The 18,311-nt window shown below is 42.3% G+C and overlaps 1 protein-coding gene across 1 annotated transcript in view; it reads right to left on the bottom strand.

The window, feature by feature from the left end:
* Positions 1–18,311, bottom strand: part of LOC119652058 (dynein heavy chain 10, axonemal) — a 300,796-nt gene that overhangs the window by 221,677 nt on the left and 60,808 nt on the right. Inside the window, 1 exon segment of the mRNA XM_038055995.1 lies at positions 3,223–3,725. Coding sequence (XP_037911923.1) covers positions 3,223–3,725 — 503 coding nt within the window.

Below are 18,311 nucleotides of genomic sequence, written 5' to 3'. Positions count from 1 at the left end.
GTTTAACTCCCTGGTCTTTGATAACTTCAATAACCAACTGCACTTTCAGGTCCCTATAGAGCTCCTCATTACGAGTGAACCAGGAAGCGTCTACTATGCTTCTAAGCGCTTTATTTTGGAAAATTTGTATGACCTTTAAGTTCGATTCTTCGGCGTAGCCTCGAGCTGGATGCTCGATGGTCAGCTGTTATCGATGGTCAGCTGGGAATTCCTCCTCAATAGGAGATCTGTCTGTATCTGGTATTTAACTCGTCCTTCTTTCTTAGGATGTGTCTTTTCCAACTGAGTTTGGCATCGAGTATCATACATAAATATTTGACCTCACTCGCATGTGGCACATCTTGTTCATTTATAATGACTTCACCTGGATTCTCTTCTTTTGTTTGTGAAGTTAATGTACGTTGATTTGTTTTCGTTTAATTTTATTTTCCATTTCTTGGTCCATTCTCATATACAATGTTGTCAATAGTTGTGGCTTTCTTTTTGCGTCTTCCGTAGTTTTAGCCATGGCAAGGATAGCAGTTTCGTCCGCAAATGTCACTCTTTTGGCTTTTTCATAGCAAGGTATATAATTAGTATACAGGAGAAACAGTGTTAGGCGCAAGACACTGCCCTGCAATATACCAGCTGCATTTCTTTTCAGTTCAGAGTAGGTTCCTTCGTATTTCACTCTGAATAGGCGCTTTGATACATGTGGCTTTAAGATAATGAAAAATTCTTCTATGCAATTTATACAATAGCCCTTGGTGTCACACCTTATCAAACCCTGGGCGACATCGAGAAAAATGACTGAGCACACCAACTTTTTTCCCACTGCATTTTATATCAGACTAGCTGACCCGACAGACTTCGTGCTGCCTCAATCGATAAATAAAGGACCCAAACTTTTGTATAAAATAATTTTAAAACAAACAAAACGAATCCGTATTTAATAAAAAAGCATATTGTGAAGCATTCCGTCTGCGGATTCGATCAATTTCATTATGTCGTGATTGCTGTTGTTGTGTTTGATGTGTACGAACTCGTTGCATTCTAAGCCTATCTACTTCATTATCACTCACTAAATAACGCAATTCTGACATAGCAATACGACTATTTTCTTGATCTGTCTCTCTCTGGTCATCAGTGCGATTAGCACGTGAGGTAGCTCTTCGCACATTTGATTGACTGCGGCGATCTAAGTCAGGTCGTCTTTTCCTCGGCATCGTAAATTGTAAATAATCAAAGTGAGAAAATTTTTCGCTCACTTAGCAGTAAAGTGTCACAATTATAAAATATCAAAAAAAAAGAGCACATTACTTGGAATGTCACTATCACAAAGGATCCCCAAAGTAAAGAAAGTTCTCGCGCACTCATAGATATGGTAACGGAATATCGTAATACTTCTTTCCGTGTTCTAAAGTGCAACAGGATGGATTGACATATTAGTTGGTTGTCAAATATAATGTCAAATATTATCGTTGCGTTCAGAAATTTAATTTGTAACAAAACTTAATATCTAGTCTAGGTCTAGGTAGTCTAGTTTGGTCTTGAAATATTTATGGAAATTCAGAGAAGGTTTAAACGGTGAGAAACAAAAATAATAAAAACAGAAATTCAATTTTCCAGTACAACATGTTCTGAGCTGTGAAACATTTGATGTCTTTTGTCTTTCTAGAAATAAAAGATTGTCACTTGGTTGTCAAATATTTCTAGTTGCATTAAAAAATTTGTCCGTTTCATAGCTGTAATATGAGGTCCGATGAACACAGTCAGTGATTGAAGTTTATTGAATATCAATAAAGTTCAAATTGACTCCAAATTTTATTTAGAAAAAAACGTTTATATGGAAAGAAGAAAAGTGCTGTTTTTAGGGTTTTACCGGCAATTATTCGAATTTTTCTCACCTTTTAAACCTTCCCTAGACCTCCACGGACATTTCAAAACCAAGATAAGATAAATCCGTTCAGCTGTTCTCGAGTTTTAGCGAGACTAACGAACAGCAATTGATTTTTATATATAAGATTACTGATCCGCGCACATGTTGGATTGTGGAATGCTTTTCGTGAAACAGAATTGGTTAGGTAGTATTTGATTTCGATCCATATTGATTTGCTTCAGTCTCTTAGTAGGTTATAGCGATATTGGTCAATATGGTTCGATTCTTACTTAGCCCCTTCCCTGGTTTGGAGACCATTATAACTTCGGCCACTTCCCATTGCCAAGGAACATATTTGATTCGGATTTTGCGTTCAGTAATAATTTGACTATGCCCTTTTCAGGTAATAGGTATTCTCCCTGTAAAAAGTTAATAGCCATGAGCTTTATTAGGAGGCACATTTGTTTTAATTTGTGTCCTCAGCTCATTTAATTTTACATGGGGTATTGGGTAATGGTCCACTGTCCTGACTGGCGTTATACGTGTAGACGCTTGTGTGTCTATAGGCTGGAATGTACTTTCTAAATGCTTCGCGACGAGATCTGCCTTATCCTGTGTCTGGGTCTTTTTAGACCTTTCGAGGCCCCAAGCTTAACGCAGCTCCTTACAAAAGAAAATAAAAAAAAAACAAAGAAAAGATAGAGAATGAACCGATTTTAATAAGGTTTTGTTTTTAACTAAACAAATCCTTCAACAATAGTTGCTGACTTTTAAACTTGAACAATAAATTCAGCCTCATCATATGGTCCATTTTCTACGGTTATGGTAAGTTGTTGCCGACATTATTCTGGTTCAAACGATGAATTTACTTCACTCCCAAAAAGCTTGGTTAGTTTCAACCACTGCTACAAAGGATTTTGATCCCCAGAAAGTCGATATGTAACCATCAGACGGATCGGCCACGCCCACAGGTAAACTGTTTACAGAGTGTCTGAACTTGCGAAAACAATCGATTTGGAGAAAGTCCCTTAAAAACATGAACAGGGAGCACACTCGGAACGATAACTGAAGATGATGGCACTAGATGTTCTGATTACAAATTATTTAAACTTCTAAGGGAACATGATCTTCTGGTTTAAATATAAGAATAAATTGTGTAATGTTTTCATGAATCTAAGGAGAACTAAAAAGGTTCCTATTCAAATTTACCAGGAATGTTCGTGAACTGATTTATGACTTTCTGTAATAGTATGTTCCCGAAATTCCCTAATTCAATCTGCCATAAGCAGAGTTCCCAAAATGCTTGGTCTCCTTATCTCTGCATTAGTTCTACTTTTCTTTCATAAAATATTAGATTTGATTACCTTAAAATACATTCGTAGGCGTTCTTCTCCCAATATATATAGTACTCCTTCATTTTTTTCGATTTGCCAGTAAACGTTCCCAGAATCAAACTTTCAAGTTTGGTCAGGATAGGCCCTAACGAGTCGTATAATTTCTTCAACCGCATTGTCTTCTCATCGCGACTACTTTCGACTTTCGTGAAGAACTCCTTGCAAGGATAAATTTCGGTGTCTACCACCACAAATGTTTCCTCCATTTGCTGATCTCCTGGTTCATTCAAGAAAGTTGCTTGACTTTTGCGGCTCGTAATGGTGAATAGATTGAAGTTTTCAACTTGACGCACGCGGCTTGTAATATCGGTGCTGATATACTTGATTTGATAAACCATTGAAGCGATTTTCCGTATTAACACTTGACAAGTTTCACAATATTTGATGATATTAAAGGATTGCCAAGTGTACCTTCCAAGGCCGGCTTGAATGAGAGTTTCACACTCGTAAAGATGCTCGCGCAGGAAATCGACCTAAAAGTAGAGGACAAATACATATGTAAATCTATGTTAATAATTAAATGTTAGGTAAAACGACATTTGAAGAAGTATAGCAATTTCGGGAACCAGATGCTATCTTTTTTAGTACATTTTACCAATTTGATAAATTTTCACACAAAAGGAGTTACTACATCCTTGCATGAGGAGATCCGGATCCTTAAATACGAAACTCAATAACTTGCTGCCACAATTTCAAAAATAAAAAGGAGATCACCCCATAACCGAGTATCAACTAAATGTACCGGAAGAAGGTCTATACTCATCTAGAAGAGCAGCAGCTAATACGTTCAGTGGCAAATTTGATAACTAAAAAAACAAAGATCTCCACTTGGACCACCTTACGTTCCTGAAAAAATTGCATTCGTTGACTCTGACGAGCCCTATCGACAATTACAATGGCCACTCTGCGAGTTATCGAAAATAGTATCCACAAGAGACGTTGAAAAAAATTATAAAACAAGCAAGGTCTATCGTGTCAAGCAGGCGTTAGCACAACTCTCTCAAAACTAAATAAGTCCAGTCTCTTACGCTTAGGGCGCCCTTTAGACTCTTTCTAGAACCATTATTCAGACCGCTCTCAACCAGCTGGCAAACACAATCAACGAGTTGATTGAAAGCCATGTTTTTGCCTCCACTAACAAGCAATCAAACTTTCTCTCAGCATTTGACTCTACGATCCTAACCTCACACCCCCAACGCGCAACTGCTCAAGTTTTGATTGATCCTCTGAAAGCAAACATATATTGCATTGCGGAGACACACCTTAAGCATAATATCCAATACGAATGTTTTGGTCTTAAAATTGTCATAATAGTCAGATTTTCATGATCTTCATCTATATCAGATGCAGCTCCTACCTTGAACGTCTAAACTAACTTGAAAGTCTTGGACCATCTGCAGTTAAAGTCTAAGCATCTTATTTTCGGTTACGACTCCAATTGAACTCACACCAATGATATGTACCATTGTTCACCTGGGGTTCCTTTTCATTGGTTGCCACCCGTTCGTCCATCAGAATACAGGGGTTTTGAAGAGGCAGTGACTGGACGAGCTTGTTCTTATCATTTTCTTCCATTCCACACGAGAGCAACCGTCTCTTGGGAATCTCGTCGTATAACACAGCTTCGAACTTTACGTCCTTCCAGGTATCACTTGCACGGGCTATTATGTGATACCCACGGACAACGCTGGTTCATTCCGGAAGGGTTTCGCAGTGCCTGAACGGTTGCTAATTTGCTGTGTGCAAAGGTTGCCTTTCAAACTGGGTGTAAAATTAATCTAGAATCTACGCTTCATTTACAATATAGGTTACAATATAGGATTCTGCAATGACAAACTAGTTTGAAAACTTGGAAAAACTTCTAAATTAACTCAAAAATGCTAAAGGGTATTTATTTATTTAATTAATGCATATACAATTACATGTAAGTGCATATTGAAAATAGAAATATTACAAGTTTTTGTGAGTGGTTAAGGATGAAACCAGAGGACCAAGCTGCAAACGGTTATAATCCCGTAAGATTCTGGGCAAGGGGGAGCTGAAATAGTACGAGAGCTTCGCGAAAGAAACCTCAAAAATATTAAGGTTGCGAAAACAGTGTGATGGATCACGGTAATGAATTTCGGAGGCTACAGAGCTGTCCAGCAAGCCATTGCAAAGTTTGAAAATGACACATGCGTCAGCCAAGGATCTCCGGGATAGTTGATATATTAGTTTAAGGAAAGCCAGACGTTCAAGATATATCGAGTAGGGAACGCTCTTTTTAAAGTTAGGAATCGAGTGAATCTCCTTTCATCATCATCATCAACGGCGCAACAACCGGTATCCGGTCTAGGCCTGCCTTAATAAGGAACTCCAGACATCCCGATTTTGCGCCGAGGTCCACCAATATGATATCCCTAAAAGCTGTCTGGCGTCCTGACCTACGCCATCGCGCCATCTCAGGCAGGGTCTGCCTCGTCTTCTTTTTCTACCGTACATATTGCCCTTATAGACTTTCCGAGCGGGAACACCCTTATCCATGCGAAGTGACCCGCCCACCGTAACCCATTGAGTTGGATTTTATCCACAACCGGACGGCCATAGTATCGCTCATAGATTGCGTGGTTATGTAGGATACTGAATCGTTCATCCTTATGTAGGGGACCAAAGATTCTTCGGAGGATTCTTCTCTCGAACGCGGCCAAGAGTTCGCAATTTTTCTTGCTAAGAACCCAAGCCTCCGAGGAATACATGAGGACTGGCAAGATCATTGTCTTGTACAGTAAGAGCTTTGACACTATTTATTTAATTTAACGGACAACAAATAGAATAAATTGCAATTAATTATCGCCCTCAGGAGGAGGAGAAAGCAAAAATCTTATCCCACGTTTAAAACTACTTAAACTACTTAAAGTAGTTCAAAGGATCAAGCTGTGTGTTGTAATTTCGACAAAGCCTAGGAATCGGAGAATGAAAGTAGACTTCGAGTTCTGCGAAGGGCACGTTGAAAATGTCTGCGCTACGTGTGTTATAAGACGCAGGATGGCAGGTGTTGCCGTCAGCGGCGGAGCAGTTCATCAGACCCAAGGAAAGTTTAAAAAATGTGCATAGATCCAGATAGCATCTACACTGTTGTAGAAATGGAAGCTTCAGAACGGGGGGGGGGGGTAGTCCACACGGGGGAAGCTGTTCTTAAAGGAGAGGGAACGGGTGAATTTACGTTGCACATTTTCAAAGGCAAGACAATCACAGTTACGGGAAGGTGACCAGATCACGATGTAATACTCGAGGGTATTCCTCACGGGGGAATTGGAGGGAGTCAAAAATCAGAGGAGTAGCGACGTATAAAGCCTGACAATTTTGCTGCTCGATTGATGACGTCGAGGCAATGGGTGTCAAAGCGGAGCTTATTGTCGAAAGTGACTCAGGTAAAAAACTAACAGGTAAAAAAGATTCGATGCTCTTTCTCATCGAGTACTCTAGCCGCGGCTGCAAACTCCTTACCTGTTTAACACTGTAATTTCTGAACGACTCGGAATATCGGAAAATCCCTTTGCCCACATATTCTCCACTATATATAAATACAATTCATGCAAAGTCGGTTTCTCCAACCCGACACACGGGATGACCCCCTTAACTGACCATTAATATATATATCTAGTCTATAGACCTTAGGTTTCTTGAAGAAACAGATGTAAATCCTTGGCTTCAATTATTGTAATTTTAGCGAAGTCATTCAAACGTCATTCGGACCGATAAATACGCGTTTTATTACATCGATGCGACATTTCACCTGTTTGACACTGTAATTTCCAAACAGCTCCGAATATCAACAAATCACTTTACCCATATATCCTACTCTATATCTAGATACAATTGATGCCAAAAAGAAATTCGATTCCTCGGATTCGACACACGGGATGACCCCCTTAAGATGATATTCAAAATCATAACTGGAAGCGGCTGCACACACACATAAGATGCGGGCAAAATGGGCCTAAATAAATAGTGGTTCCATTTGGAACTTTATTAGTGTTACTCATACATCTCGTCCTTGTATCCCTTCATGCAGTCAGCTTTTGAGTATTAAAGTAAATATTGCTAATGGTGCTTACATGAAAAGTAGAGGAATTCAATTGGATTATTGAAATAATAATGATATTTCATTTAGCACAAAATTACCACCTGGTCGTCTCTTTCGACTCGTATAAGCCTGGCCTTATATGCGTGGAATGAAAATAATTAGCCATTTAGAAATAAAAGATTCTCATTTAAGGAGAGCCGATCTATCTAAGCTCTGAAATAAACATCGGCAAATAGCGCAAATATCTCTACTGTTCCAAACCTATAAATATAATATTAAAGGCTAAATGTAGAAAAGTGTATACTTAACTCCAACAACACCAAATGCCAGCGTTAACATCGGGGGTGTTGGACGACATCAACATCCGCCTCTTAATTCCATCAATCAACAACTTCATTAACCAAATACTAAGGGAACGGGCACCATCAATCAACAATAACAAGTCATTAGGCACTCTTAAGCTCCTACCTGCAATAGCAGAAGGAGGAACGCACAGAAAGGTAAATTAAGAGTTTTAATATTGTAAAAAAAGCAGGGAGCCTCTCTTCTACTTATGTAATCGAAAATTAAATTTCAAGTTTCACAACGTACTGCTGAAAATAATGACAATTAATCCGAGCCCTTCAGATGAAATCCGCACTGAATGGGTAACTTAATAATCTGCTCGCACTATATTTTCACCCTGGGGATGGATTGACTTCAAAGCAACACCAGATTCAAATTCAAATTCATTCACAGCTGACTCGACTGTTTCCCAACATCCAGTCAGGATACAAATCCCTTTGCCACGAGTGGGATTTGAAGAGTGACCGGCTGCTACGATAGCCTGGTGCTCTGGCCACTGAGGTGTCCGAAAACCAGGTGTCAAATGTGTACTTTTTGAGTGCGCGCGATTCCGCCTCAATATGGTACTGACAGTCTAAGAAGACTTGAGTTATTTGGCTGGATGTAGGATTAGGTTGTATCCTGAGGGCTAAATTGTTAAGGTGAGCATCGTAATTTTTTCCAATTTTACGGTTGAGTATCCCCAGAGAATGAGTCTTGTCGCACCGTATGTCTCCGCTTTCTAAATTCAATATTAATCAAAGCCTTCAATTTGATACCTTATCCCAGAAGCCGGATTTTGCATAATACTAGCACTAGGTGGCAAGCACTTAGGCATGGACGATCCTACCTACTTAAAAGATAAAGGGGCGCTCGTGGTGGTGGTCGGTGGCAGTTTAGTGGGAACATCCGTCGAGAACTCCGCGCAACATCGAGAACGTATGCAGAATAGTGTACTCCTACATGGTTTGAACCAGACTGTGTGAGTGGACAAGGGAAGCCGTGATGAATTTAGGTACAATACTTGTAGCTGACAATATTATGGGAACTACCACCACCCACTCAAAACGCCATATTTCTTTCATTTCTCGAGTAAATGGCTCATAGTTCACCTTCTTCTCCACGTATTTCCGTTCAATGTTGCTATTATGGAGGCTATTAAGCAAGAAGAATTGCGAACTCTTGGCCGCGTTCCAGAGAAGAACCTTCCGAAGAATTTTTGGCCCCCTACATGAGGATGGACGATTCCCTACCCTACATAACGACACAACTTATGAGCGATACGATGACCGTCAGGTTGTGGATAAAATCCGGCTCAATAGGTTACAGTGGGCGGGTCACTTCATCCGTATGGATGAGGATAATCCAGCCCGGAAAGTCTATAAGGGCATCTATGGTAGAAAAAGAAGACGGGGCAGACCCTGCCTAAGATGGAGCGATGGCGTAGGCTAGGACACAGCTTTTAGGGATATCGAATTGGTGAACCTCGGCGCAAAACCGGGATGTCTGGAGTTCCTTATTAAGGCATGCCTAGACCGGATACCGGTTGTTGCGCTGTTGATGATGATAATGAATGATATTAATAATATACACGGAGCGACCCGTATTGTCAACTAACAGCGCGTCTGGCTTCTTGCGCGGTATTTGGCGATCAGTTTCGGTCCCAATAAATGCCGTACGCGGCACTATCAAGTACTGCTTGCGGCTCATACCGCTAAACTGGACTTCATTCGGGATCAGCCCTGGCATCTATGCAGGGTTTTGATGAATTGCCTTACATACAACATTATGCCTGTTCGTGTATTGTACCCTGTACAACCTAAAACCCTGTGTAACCCTGAAACACATATTCTGCACTGGTCGTTCTTTACCCGTTCCTTCATTTTGAGCTTTTATAAGCTTAAGTGGCGACCACGCTGTCCTGAATGGCACACATGAAACCCTCCGTCTCAACAAAGAGCTATCCAGCACACAGCTATCGCTTCGAAAAATGCAAGTCGACAAATGGCTACCAAAAACAATTCGCGTGTTTACCGTGGATTGGCATCGACTTCCATTCCTCAATCCGTTCCTAATCTGTCTTCACCCCACTCAGAGGATTGAAAGATCGATCCTTCAAGTTAAGGGGAATCACTTGCTCTTTGCTGTAAAAATAAGCGCGAAGGGAGTCGACTTGGCGATAATGTTGTGCCGCCACGTCAACCATGCCCTGATGCTACGAGGCAGGTTCATCGGCTTCACGGCAGAATATGGATGGTGCATTTGGAATTTGGACATAGTAGGCCGTATCCACCGCTAGACATTTTCCAGATCGATCTTCATTGACAGCAATATTCTGAATGCATAAGCCAGTGAAGGAATAGCGAATATATTCAATGCGCTTATTCTATTCTTCCCCGAGAGATGCGATTACAGTACCAGCCTCACACGTAGCAATTATGGCAGTAGAGCATCCTACAGATCACCAACTCGAGCATGTGTTCTTTGCATATAGCAACTAAAGAGGTTTCTTCCGCCTCTCGTTGCTTGCCCTACAACTACCGAGTCGATAATGAGTTGTTCTTTACAACCCTTTGACCCGACTCAGCAGCCCTTCTGCTTCTCAGACAGAATGTTGTTGATATCGAAGTGCCCATTGACCCTTCCACTAATAATGAACGTTGTGAATTTGTAGAGGGTTGATGAGCAAGTAATCGGTCTTATGTCTGCTTTTTGGGGATAAGGTAGATAATTCCCACAGTGAGGAAGACCTGATTTATGTTATGTGCCAATCGATACTGGTAAATTTTTCATACCAGAAATTGTGCATCCGATCCTGACCAAGACTCCTCCAGTTCTTCGAGCTGTTTATGACTCGTCGAACTTTCTCCTCGGTAACATCCGCACTATTCATGCCAGCCGTGGTGGCATTGGGGGTGCCTTCGGTTGATCCACTCAGCATGCTGAGCTGGTTCACTCTCATATTTTCTCGTTTCCGTTACCGAAAACTGTACTATCTGGACGCTTTGTTGGGATTCGTTAAGAGATCTGAAATCCCCCGCTATTTCCTTGGCCACAGAGAAGGCGCAGAGGAATTAGGGGACCAAAGAGGATACTCGAAAGACCTCGAACATATCTTTCTTTCGCGGTTGTAGATCCAAGGACGAATTAAAGGGACTAGAGAAAACATAGATGTGGCGTTAACTCCGGACAATTTAATCGCGAAATGCTTTAGTACCAGGCAAATTGGAATCCTGTTAACCGTATGTCAGAGCTAAAGCCTTCCTAATCTCTCTTGGCTCCTATTTCTAGAAGAAACAAAAATTATTTTGCAGTAAAGCCATTATCCAACATAATAGAGAGGGATTTAAATAACTGTAATGCCGATAAGTCCTCCCACGACCTCCACACATTTGCAGCTGCAAACCATCTTCGGAGGGGCCAAGAGTGTGTGAAGCTGAGCTGGGGGTAAGATCAGTCAACGAGGATCTATTTGCCTGTTGATTATGTTTTAGGGACAAGTGGATCTGGCGGGGAATAAACCGAAGTAGCAGCCCGGAGACCGTCCTCCTTACACTACTAAAGATGCTAATGGCACCCAAGCAAATGTGGAATAGAATGTGCCGATTGCTGAGTAACCAACGAGGAGCTTGGTATCTAGTAACCCTACCCTGGTCGGCGGCTAGTTGGGCTGGGCATTTTTCCCGGATCACTCGTAGAACCAAGCCATGGACTCGTGCTTTATAAAACAAAACCGAACGAAAAGGTGTTGGTGACAGGAACATTGTCGGAGGCTAAGCTGCTAGCATCCAGCCAACACTAACTGCAGAGAGCAGTCTGAAAACCACTAAGCCGAACTGGAGTTAGCAATTGCCAGCCACAGTACTGCTGCCGTGAATCGCTAGCATCGGGGGTCCCTCCAAGGAACATGGGCCAACAAAAATGACCGCTAACGGAAGTCAGCCAAGACACGGAGGCCCGTTCGAGTTTGCCCAAGCATCAGTAGCAAAGGCAATATATATTCTGAGGAAGATTACCAGGAATAAGCAGGCCAATAATGCCCATAGCGATTGTAGGGGAATTCAACAGTAAACAATTGGAAAATCAGCATGAGGCGAAACCTACCATGTGCAAGTGCAATCGACTTCAAGATGAAGTAGAACAACAAAACCACAGGAACAGAGTCTCCAAGAGCTTGAAAAGCGAGCAACATCTACAAACAGTGAAGCAGCGACGGTATGTGTATGACTGTATTTGGTCACCAAACGTGAGAATTTGTACCACATAAAAACTTTCCGAAATAGGGAAAAACTCGAGAAAACTCAAAACGCATGCTAAACAAATTTTATTTTGCGAAAGTTATAAAAATTAGTTAGCTATGAAGCCGCAATCTGAAAATCTTTTCCAAGGTACATATGTGTTGGCTTCTACAATTTGCTTTTTTTAAGGTTTTGTGTAAAACAAAACCTTATTAAAATCGATTCAATGTCTGTCTGTCTGTCTGTCTGTCACACGCATTTTTCTCTAAAACGGCTAAACCAATCCGAACGAAATTTGGTGGACAGATGAGAACTATGAAATCCCACGCATACAGTGACTGGCATAAATTTAGGTGGAGTTTAAAGGGGGGCTCCCCATACATGCAAAAGGGGGATTCAAAAATTTTTTTCACCGGATATAGTTGTGTAGGGTATCAAATGAAAGGTCTCGATTTATACTTTCCGAAACTGATATTAGTTTTGGCATAAATTGCAAAGTGCGTGAGTCATGAGTCAAAATGTACGTAGTTGAAGTGAGACAGGACTCATTTTCGGAAACTACCAAACCTAAAAATCTGAAAAAACTCGGGGTGGTGCGCCTAGATGAAATCTAGGCCTCAAAATATGTTCCATTCCGATATCTGCTCAAATAAACTTACTAATAGTATATTATTACTTTTTAGAAATTTACTGAAAAACCCACCTTAAATTCATCCTAGGACTTTTTTGTACCAGCATAGAGGACAATATTTTCTGTATACATGCAAAATTTCGTAGAAATCTGGCAATTAACGCCAAAGTTATAGCAGTTCAAACTAAGCAATTTCGCGCGGATTTACCGCTTCCAAAGCCATTCGCGACATTCGCGTGAAATATTAAAGTCGCATTTATGAAGAATCTACTCATCTGCAGCACTTTTTAAGATTTTGTGTAAAACACTTATGTGAAATCTCATCTTCGAGAGATGTCCTATTCCGGTATCTGCTCAAAAAATTTACTAATAGTATATTATCAGCTTTTAGAAATTGACTAAAAAACTCCCCTTAGGTTCATCCTAAGTGTACTAAATTTTGCACCGACATAGAGGACAGCCTCCTGCATACACATGCCAGGTTTCATGAAAATCCAACCATTAGTAGGAAAGTTATAGCAGTTCAAACTTATCAATTTCGTGGTAATTAACAGCATTCTAAGCCATACAAATAAGATGCTGACGTCATAATTAACGAGAATAATTAAAATTCGAGTGAAATATTAAAATTCCATTCAAAAAGAATCTAATTCTCCCTAGCCTTTTTTTATATTTGATGTTGGTTAAATTGTTTTCATTCGCTAATAATATTAATTTGAGGGCGTGAAGCGTATGAGGTTGACCATTATCAACACAGGGCTTTCCATCAAGTGATTTATTTAAATTGCTTTCTAGAAAATAGAGGGCAATGGAGTTTTTAGCTATATTACACGGGGCTGTCGTGCACTCGTCGCTCCTCACATCTTTTTCTTATTCTTCAGCCTTTAGTTCACAAGCGGGGTCGGCTCGTGGTGATCGGTTTCGTCACTTTATTTTATCAAATACCTGATCAGGATGTAATCGCGAGACCTTCAAATCCCCATTCAGCGTATCAAGCCACCATTGTTTTGACCGGCTTTTTGGTTGCTTACCATTGCTTTCGGTGTTCTGATCAATACTGGTTGTTGAATTCTCGTTAGCGTGAATTACGTGACCACACCATCGAAAACGCCTCTCTTGCAGTTTTTCCACGATCGATGCAAACCCATATCGATCGTGGATATTCGCATTTCAGACGTAATCAAAACGTGTCACGCCACCAGTGCAATGCAACATCTTCGTCCCCATTACCGCAAGACGCCGTTCATTGTCCTTTAAAGTCGGCCAACACTCAGAACTATAGAGAGTGGCAGACGGACGACATTGCAGTAAATTTTAGATTTGGGACGTGCGCTGATACGTCGTTCACAAAGAACACCAGTTGGGGAATGCCACTTCATCCAGGTTGCATTAATGCATGAAACAATTTCATTACGCAGTTCTCCATTGGCTGATAGCATTGACTTGAGATTTTTAAATCGCTGAGTTCTGACAATGGCAGTAACCTGCCCTTCGAGATACTTAAATCGCTCAATTCTGGCAATGGCAGTAACCTGCCCAGAATTGAACGATTTCAATATCTCGGGTCAATGCTATAAGCCAATGGGGAACTACGTTATGCTCCTCACGTACGGAAACACAAAACCTTTTATACGGAAGCGTCAAGCTTCCGGTTTCCCGACTTGTTACCAATAATTTCCATGGGATAAGAGGTGATGCAGTTAAATCAAATACTAAAACCTATCTATTGGAAAGTAACGAAAGCAAAGTATTACATCTAATAAAATAATGTGCGACGCAAAATCATAGTCAAAAAGTAGTCACTGCAAATAAACCACCCCCCCCCCCCCTTGTACTTTACACATTATCTATGATGGAAGAAAAAAATAGTTATAAGGATATATTAACAGTATTTGGAATCAATGTCTCTTTTTGTTGTCAAAGTTTGTACTTTCGCAAGTCCATCAGTACTTCGGTACCTTTCCTCATTTTTCAGTACTTTTTCAACATAAACCGAACCGAACCGAAATGGTCACCTCGTAAATCCGTCAAAATTTCAGTAAAATCGCAAAAACAAAGTAACGATTGCGTTGAATGCAATCCAAAACATCATAAATCATATAAAATAACCCACTGAATTGGATATAAAGTAGAACCACCCACTGCAGGAACTGGCAGTTCGAAAACAAAGCGACACCATTCGAAATTCACAGAAAAGTTCGTTCAAAAGTACTACGATATTTAGACGAAGATGTCACGGCATGCAAGGACAGTCAGGTTTACACTTAAAGCCCATACTCGTCCGAACAGAAAAAAACGTTCAACTTCGAAAGTAAGAAGTCCTTGTCAAAGAGTGAATTTACTCCATATTAAGGCTACTTTTTCCGAAATTTTCCTTAATTTACCCCATAATTTTTAAGGTTTGGTGTTAACACAAAACCTTATTAAAATCGGTTTACTGTCTGTCTGTCTTTTTTTTTTGTTTTTAAGGAGGTGGAAATCTTCAAAAGAATCTGGCCTGGGCACGCCAGAGTGTGGGATTTTTACCCACTAAAACCACCCCCGACTCCCCCCTACCCCGTGGGACCACCTTTAGATATTACATCACGGGGCGGAGTTAGTTTACTTTAGCTAGATCTCCTTCCGTCTTCCCGTGGGGTTCGTAACCGCACCTTCCTCACTTCTTCTACTTTTCGCAGTTTCTCCCGGATTACTGCGATCATAGAATTGATCGCATCCCAGTCTTCCTGGCAAGCTACCATTCTCCGGACAAAATTTTCCGGTGATAGCACTTCACCTACAGTTTCCTCTAGGTTCCTCTTTTCTTCCACGAACCTAGAACCAAGGACCTCGTCGCAGTTTGGACAATTAGGTGAGATATCCAATTTAAACCTGTACAGGTATTGACGACGGTATCCTCCATGGCCGGTGAGAAACTGGGTAAGATTATAATTGATCTCCCCATGCTTTCTCTCCAGCCACTCCCTGATGGAAGGGATCAACCTGTAAGTCCAACGACCCATTTCTGACTCTCTCCTTTTCGGCTCTATCTGTCCGTCTGTCTGTCTGTCTGTCCGTCACACGCATTTTTCTCGGAGACGGTTACAGCGATCGACACCAAATTTGGTAGAAAGCTGGGAACTGTGAACGCTCACGCATACATTGAGTTACATCCTTTTGTGACGAATCTAAGGGGGGATCAAATGTAGTCATGTGGGGTATCAAATTAAAGGTCTCGGTTAGTACTTTTCGAAGCCGGTCTTAGTTTGGACATTTGTTGGAAAGGTGGGGAGTCCGGGGGGTTGAAAATTATCATTCCTTTAAGGGGGCCATTCTCAGAAACTACCAAACCGAAAAATCTGAAAAAAATCAGCAAGCTGCCACTATATGGTGCCTGGGCTCAGAAATACCTTCCATACGCTTTGGGGCAGCTCTGAAATCAACGAAAGAGGTGAGTCATTCTTGGATTTTATTATTGCTTCAAATCTATCGGTGTGTAACAGGGGCAGTACACCAACCTTTCATTTCCCCTGCTCGGAGAACTGTGACGGTTGGGAGGAGGTCCTTCTTCTTCTTTTTCTTCAGCCTTTGTCCCGTTCACAAGCGGGGTCGGCTCGTCGTGATCGGCTTCGCCATTTGGTTCTATCGAGGAGGTCCTTGATATCACCCTAATAACCGACAACGGGATTCTTAGGGTGGAGGACTGGAGAGTGTCTGACCAGAGATCCTTCTCTGACCACAGTTGGATACTCTTCAGTCTAGATCTCGCCGCAGAGGTCTCCAAGCCCTTTAGAGACCCCAGGAGGATCGACTGGAGAAAGTTTGGTCAGGTAATTAAGAACAAACTCTCCGGTGCGCAAATTGGTAGGATTGGCACGACAGACGAACTGGAGTCAAAGGTCGGGGCTCTGGAGAAGGCTTTTGATACCGCCTTCAAAGTCTCGTGCCCTGCTAAGTACAGCAAAAAGACCCTGCCACCGTGGTGGAACGAAGATCTCTCTAGTCTCAGGAAGTTGACCAGAGAAATCTTCAACATCTGCTACAGGCAAAAATACTGGCAGCCATACAAGGACTGCCTAAAGAAGTACAAGTCGGCCATCAGGACCGCCAAGAGGCGGTCTTGGCTAGACTATTGTCAGAACATTGAAAGCACTAGTGAATCCGCGAGGCTCAATAAGATTCTGTCCAAGGAACATAAGAGTCCATCCTTCCTTAAAAAGTCGGAAGGCTCCTGGACGGAATCTTCTAGTGAAACCTTGGAGCTGCTGGTGCAAACGCACTTTCCCTCCAGCGAGGAGGACTGTGAGTCAGAACCTCGCTTGGAGGGTTTGCGGCAACCCCAGCTGTGCGAGACTATCAAATCGGTAATTACCGGGGATAGGATCGGCTGGGCTATAAACAGCTTCTCCGCATACAAATCTCCAGGCCCAGATGGCATAATGCCAGTCATGTTACAGAAGCAGCAGGAAAGGGTTGTGCCGTGGCTTGTTGAGATTTACCGGAGCTGCATCACTTTAGGATACGTACCGCAGTCCTGGAGGCGCGCACGGGTGGTTTTCATACCGAAAGCGGGCAGGCGCGGTCATGAGTCCGGGAAGGACTTTCGGCCAATCAGCCTGACCTCTTTCGTGCTGAAGACCCTAGAACGCGTCCTGGACATTCACTTAAGGACGATTATGGAGAGAACGCCTTTCTCTAAGTCCCAGCATGCCTACCTCAAAGAAAATCCACAGAAACCGCCCTCCACGAGGTAATTGGCACGGTTGAGCGGTCGCTGCAGTACAAGCAGTATACCCTTGCTGCCTTCTTGGATATAGAAGGAGCCTTCAACAACGTCAGTACCAACGCCATCAAGGAAGCCTTGACCGGTGTTGGATTGGAGGGGTATCTCACGCATTGGATTATATCCATGCTGAGTACCAGGATAATCCAATCTGATCTGGGAGGCAACCACTTGACCAGAGCTGTGAACAGAGGCACGCCCCAGGGTGGTGCTATCTCACCGGTGCTCTGGTTAATAGTAATGTGCCTGTGGATCCTAAGCTAATTTGGAGGTTGAACATAGAACTGAGGGTTAAGAGGGCCTGTATAGCCTTCTATGCCTGTAAGAGAACCTTTGCCAAGAAATGGGGTCTCCGGCCGAGGATGGTTCTCTGGATGTACACCGCTGTAGTGCGTCCGATCCTGACGTACGGATCTATTGTATGGTGGCAGGCTTTGAAGAAGAAATACAATAGAACGAAGCTTAATAGTATTCAAAGAACCGCGTGTGCAGGTGCTACGGGGGCTCTGCAGTCTTGCCCGGCAGATGCTCTCAATGTACTCCTGCATCTCCTCCCCCTTGACCTCCACATCAAATATGTTGCAGCGTGCAGTGCCGTCAGACTACGTGAGTCCGGATGCTGGGCAGCGAAGTCCTACGGCCACAGCAACATTCTAGATGAAATACCTCGAGAAATCTGGGCATCCCCCACGGACTATGTCACACGCAAGCTGAACTTCACGAGAAACTTTGCTGTGGACCTTCCAACTAGGGCAAAGTGGAAGACCGGCGGCGTGTTGCAAGACTATGACACGGTATTCTTTACGGACGGATCAAAGATGGCCTATGGAGTTGGTGCGGGGGTTTTCTCGAATACACACGGTGTGTACAAGTCGTATGGACTCCCAGGTTTCACCAGTGTATTCCAGGCGGAAGTACTGGCGATATTGGAAGTCTGTCGATGGCTGGAGCGTGATTCGAGCCCCAAGCGTAACATAGCCATTCTGACCGACAGCCAAGCGGCTATCAAGGCCTTGTACTCAACGACGACATCTTCCC

The sequence above is a fragment of the Hermetia illucens genome, chromosome 3 (genome assembly GCF_905115235.1).
Source record: "Hermetia illucens chromosome 3, iHerIll2.2.curated.20191125, whole genome shotgun sequence".
NCBI classification, from domain to species: Eukaryota; Metazoa; Arthropoda; class Insecta; order Diptera; family Stratiomyidae; genus Hermetia; species Hermetia illucens.
Note: the sequence above shows the minus strand (reverse complement) of the source record. Positions and strands in the feature narration are given on the sequence as shown.